The following is a 4,916-nucleotide window of genomic DNA, read 5'->3' as shown; positions in this document are numbered from 1 at the left end:
TTGTGCTGATTAGGTTAACTTAAAACAGATCTGAATATCTTTTCATATTTTACTTACTTTGTCACTTTCTCCTCTGTATCAACTTTTCGCCTTGATCTTGTAGAGGTTTGTGCAACTTCCCTGTAAAAGACAAAGAAGAAAGGGTCGAAAATTAGTAAAGTGAATACCTTCGATCATACTTTGTATTTTTATACAACTGTAAAGCTAATGCTTCTGTGCTGAAATCAATATTTCTGAAAGCAGTAATTTTGAGAACAAAACTATACTTACTCCTCATTCTTTGCAGTTTCCTCTTTTTTCCCCCTTGTTTTTCGTGTCTTTGCTTCAGGTTCAGCTACAATGGTTTCTTCAGTATCTTTTGTGGTTTGTTTGCGGCCTCGACCACGGCTAGTAGTTTTCACTTGGTCCTGAGAGGACTCGCTTTCTTCCTCCTCCTTGCTGTTAGTGGCCTTACCACGACCTCTTCTGGTGGTGGTTGTTGGTGTAGAAGTTTCTGCAGTAGGCTCAGGTTCTTCAATTGCCTTTGCAGCTCTACCACGTTTTTTGACTGGGGTAGGCTGCTCTGTTTCCTGGTTGCTGTCTTTTTCTCCTTCTTCGGCCTTTTTCCTACCGCGACCACGTCCACTACTGACAGTCTTCACTAATTCTTCATTAGCTTCTGACGTTTCTTGTTTACTCACAGCTCTTCTTCCACCCTTTTGCTTGCTATCTACCATTTTTTCCTCTTCTGTGTCCAATTCTTCTACAACCTTTTGTGAGCGCCCTCTTCTTGTTGTAGGCTTCACTAATTCAGTATTTACTTCTTTCGCCTCAACCACACGAACTCTCTTACCACGACTTTTCACTGGCTTTTCCAGATCTTCATCCACACTCATTTGTACTTCATCTACTTTAGGTGTCTCAGGCAAATCCTGGGGCTCGGTTTCTTTCTCAGTTTCAGCTTGACCTCTTCTTCGTCCCCTTCGCACAGGTGTTGAAACTTTAGGGGATTCTTCTACTTTGGCAACTTCTTTGGTTGACTTTCCTCTTGTACGTTTTACAGCAGGTATATCTAAAGATGGAACCACATCATCAGTTTCTTCTTCTTTCTTTGGTTGGGCCCTTCTTTGTCCTCTCTTTACTGGTGTAGATGGCTTTACAGGATCATCAATGGCTGCTTCCACTGCAACTGGGAGGTTCACTTCCATATCTTCAGTCTGCTTTTGTCTTCTTTTCACTGGTGTCAAAACCTTCGCCACTACTGTTTCTTCATTAGTTGTTACTTCATTCTGCAAAGCTGCATCCTTGCGGCTTCGGCCACCTCTCCTTGGTAAAGATTTCTTTTCTTCAACAAGGTCCTCTGATTCTTTTTCATTAATGTTGTATGGAACTGGCAATTCAACTTTTTCTTCCTCAGATCTATCATTTGAATCCACCGATTCTTCTGCTTGGTTCTGCCGCCTCTTTGATTTCTTCTGTGGCACTTCAGCTACCTCTTCAGGTGCAGTTCCTCGTTTGCCCCTGCGGCTACGAGTTGACGCAACTGGAGAATCCTCCTGTGCCACCTCATTCTTAACATTGACTTGCCGGGATCGCCCACGTCTCACTGGGGTATTGCTTTCCGACTCAGTTTTGATAGTTCTTCGAGTTCTTCGTGGAGTCAGTCCTTCATCAAGTTCTTTCTCTTGTACTACCTCTGTGTGGGATTTAAGTGGTTCTACAGGTGGTATATTTTCTGAAGGTGAGCTTGTTGTTGGACTGATGACTTTTGGAGCCCTTCGTGACTTTCGACCTGAAGCTGGTGTGGTAGTCTGCCGTACCAGTTCAGTTACTTGACTAACTACATTAGTTTGGTCAGTAAGAGGTGTTTTCATTAACTGTCCTAATCCTTGTAAGTCAACCTCCAAAGAATAATCTTGAGATTTGGGTGTTCGCATAAGATTCTTCACTCCATGCACATTGGTGTAATCAGCTTCTGGTGCATTAATGTGAGTCTGAGGGGTTGAAAGCAATCGTTTCATACCTTTTACATTGGTATAATCTGCCAAAGGCTCCAGATGCTTCTGAGCAGGGGTAGCCATCAGATTCCTTAATCCTTGTGGTTCTGTATAATCTGCTTCTATTTCCACATTTTCTGGTTTCTGTCTTGGAGATTTCATTAGATCTCTTAATCCTTGTACATTAGTGTAGTCAGCCTCTGCAGTTTCTTTGGCACTACGAGGAGTTCTTAGTAACCTCTTCAGTCCAGTAACATTGGTATAATCTGCCTCATTCAGAGATTCCTCTCTTGGGGTCTTCAGTAGATTTTTAACCCCAGCAATATTATTATAATCTGCTTTTGGAGAAGGCGGTGTAGGCTTTGGTGTCCTCAGTACTTTCCTAATCCCTGCAATGTGGGTGTAATCAGGTTCACGCTCTGGTACAGGCCCTTTAGGTGTTTTCATTAACTTGCGAACTCCATGAATATTTGTGTAATCAGCTTCAGGACTTTCTGTGGTTCTTGGTGTCCGTAACATTTTTCCAATACCAAAGAGTTTGGAGTCATCAACTGGCTCTTCTTCAGCATTTGCTTTAGGGGTCTTCATAAGCTTACGCAATCCAGTGACACTTGTATAATCGGCTTTAGGACTTTCTGGATTAGGTTTTGGTGTTCGCAAGACTTTCCTGATTCCTGCTATGTGAGAATCATCAGCTTCTCTCTCTGCAACACTAGGTGCTGGTGTCTTCATCAGTTTACGGATACCAGCAACATTTGAATAATCAGCTTGAGGGCTTTCAGAAACAGGCTTTGGTGTTCGCAGAATTTTCCGTATTCCAGCTAAGTGGGTGTCATCAGCTTCTCTCTCTGGAACTGGCATTTTAGGTGTTTTCATCAAGTTCCTCAAATCAGAAACATCTGTATAAGATGAACTTGTCACATTATCAGGCTTTGGTGTTGACATTAGCTTCTTCAATCCTTCAACATTATTATAGTCTGCAGCATTACTTTTCTTGTACAAGGACTTCAGACCTCTTAATTCAGGTGATGTTTTAGATTTTACACTCACTGGCGAGACAAATATATCCTGTGAAACATTTGGAGTGTCAGCACACTCAAAGTCAAAAGTAGTAGCATCTGTTTCTATGGGTACATCTTCTGGCGAGGCCAAAGCAGACTTTCCACGTACACTTCGCAATAAACGTTCAGGAGTGTTGCTGGCCACAGCAGGTGTTACAAGTGGTGAAATGAATTTATCCTCTGTTACATCTGGTGTCTTAATGGAAGAGAAATCAAAGTTTGTGGTATTACCATATGATGATGGAGTATTGGCATAGGACATACTCATTTTAACCGAAGTGTGACTATTGCTGACAATGCTTGGAGTGCATGGAGAGAAAAGAGCAGGTGATGCACCTAAAGAGTCTTCAAAATCTGATGCTGAAGGTCCTGAAGGAGTTTTTAGATTTGGTGTCATTGAATATTTGGCTGGCCTTCCTCTACGTTTTGGTGTTGGTTCTTCTGGAGTTTTTACTGGACTTGCAATACTACCTTGCAGTGGAGATTTTGAGTCTAATGTATTCTTACCTGGGCTTGAAGCATCAATTTGCTCTGAAGAACCAGATATGTTTTGAGGTGTTTTAACTGGACTTGCAGTGTCGTCTTTTTTTGGAGGCCTACCTCTTGGGCGAGGTGTGCCCTCTGGTGTCTTTGCTGGACTTGCAGCCTGTGTTGGAGGCCTTCCTCTTGGGCGAGGTGTGCCCTCTGGTGTCTTTGCTGGACTTGCAGCCTTTGTTGGAGGCCTACCTCTTGGACGAGGTGTGCCCTCTGGTGTCTTTGTTAGACTTGCAGCCTTTGTTGGAGGCCTACCTCTTGGACGAGGTGAGCCCTCTGTTGACTTTACTGGACTTGCAGCCTTTGTTGGAGGCCTGCCCCTAGGACGAGGTGAGCCCTCTGGTGTCTTTGATGGACTTGCTGCTTGTTTTGGAGGTCTTCCTCTTGGACGAGGTGAGCCTTCTGGTGCAGATTTGTGGTTCAAGGAAACTCTTGGGATAGATTCATTAGTTTTGATATCATGTGCCATCCTATCTTCTGAATCAACCACTTTGCCTGGAGTATCCATGAGCCCTGCCAATCCCTCCAAGTGTTCATCAGTTCCTGCTGGCGCTGTGGTTGTGGACTTAAGGGGGCTTTTTCGTCCTTTTCGAAATACACGAGGAGTTTTTGCAGTTTTCTTGTAAATGAAGATTGGAGCTGGTGAATTGACATGCCCAGTGGTAGAAGTTCTAAAATCAAAGCTTTGTGGCACCTCCTGAAATAAGAGATTACTGTCAATTCATAAGAAGCTATAAAAACAGCAATAACCTTAACCAATAATGTCTAATCATGCCATATGCCCACTTAGCAGCCAGGATGATACTCTAGAAGCTCATAAACAGTCGAGGCATGGAGCTGCTAATGAGATTATTCTATTGAGCACCTGTAGAATTTGTACTCCTAAATTCCCATTGTACAAAGCCATTAATATCCAAGAAGCAAGAAGATTATTGCTCTTGTTCACTTGTTAACTTTATGGGACATTATATAGAACAAACACCAAAAAAAGTCACAAAATAATAATAATACTCTGAAGTATCCACACAATCTTACCAAGGAAAATTTGGTATTTGAAGCACTTTTCACTCCTCCAGCCTTACGAGAATCCCTGAGGACTCTTGCCTTCTGAATAACTTCCCTGGCACGTTGGGCCTTGGACGATGGCATCTTCCGCGTCATGAGGCCTCGCTTCAACACATCTGCCCAGGACTTTTTAGGGGTCTTCCCAGGGGTCTTGCCAGGAGTCTTACCTATAACTCTTGCTTGAACTTTCTTTGGTGTTTTCTTAGGAGTGCTTCCTGTAAGAAAGAAAAAAATCAATGTCAAATAGATTGGTGGAGATTAGGGGGGAAGACAGAAAGTA

The 4,916-nt window shown here is 42.9% G+C and overlaps 1 protein-coding gene across 1 annotated transcript in view; it reads right to left on the bottom strand.

Annotated features, from left to right (window-relative positions):
• Positions 1–4,916, bottom strand: part of LOC119585829 (nascent polypeptide-associated complex subunit alpha, muscle-specific form-like) — an 8,427-nt gene that overhangs the window by 1,261 nt on the left and 2,250 nt on the right. Inside the window, exons 3-5 of the mRNA XM_037934559.1 lie at positions 4,607–4,851; positions 271–4,268; positions 58–120 (exon numbers count right to left, since the gene is read on the bottom strand). Of these exons, the coding sequence (XP_037790487.1) occupies positions 58–120; positions 271–4,268; positions 4,607–4,851 (4,306 nt within the window). The remainder of the gene's footprint in view (positions 1–57; positions 121–270; positions 4,269–4,606; positions 4,852–4,916) is intronic.

Source organism: Penaeus monodon, chromosome 20, assembly GCF_015228065.2.
Source record: "Penaeus monodon isolate SGIC_2016 chromosome 20, NSTDA_Pmon_1, whole genome shotgun sequence".
Classification (NCBI taxonomy): Eukaryota; Metazoa; Arthropoda; class Malacostraca; order Decapoda; family Penaeidae; genus Penaeus; species Penaeus monodon.
The sequence above is the reverse complement of the archived record's forward strand: the minus strand, read 5'-3'. Positions and strand labels throughout refer to the sequence as shown.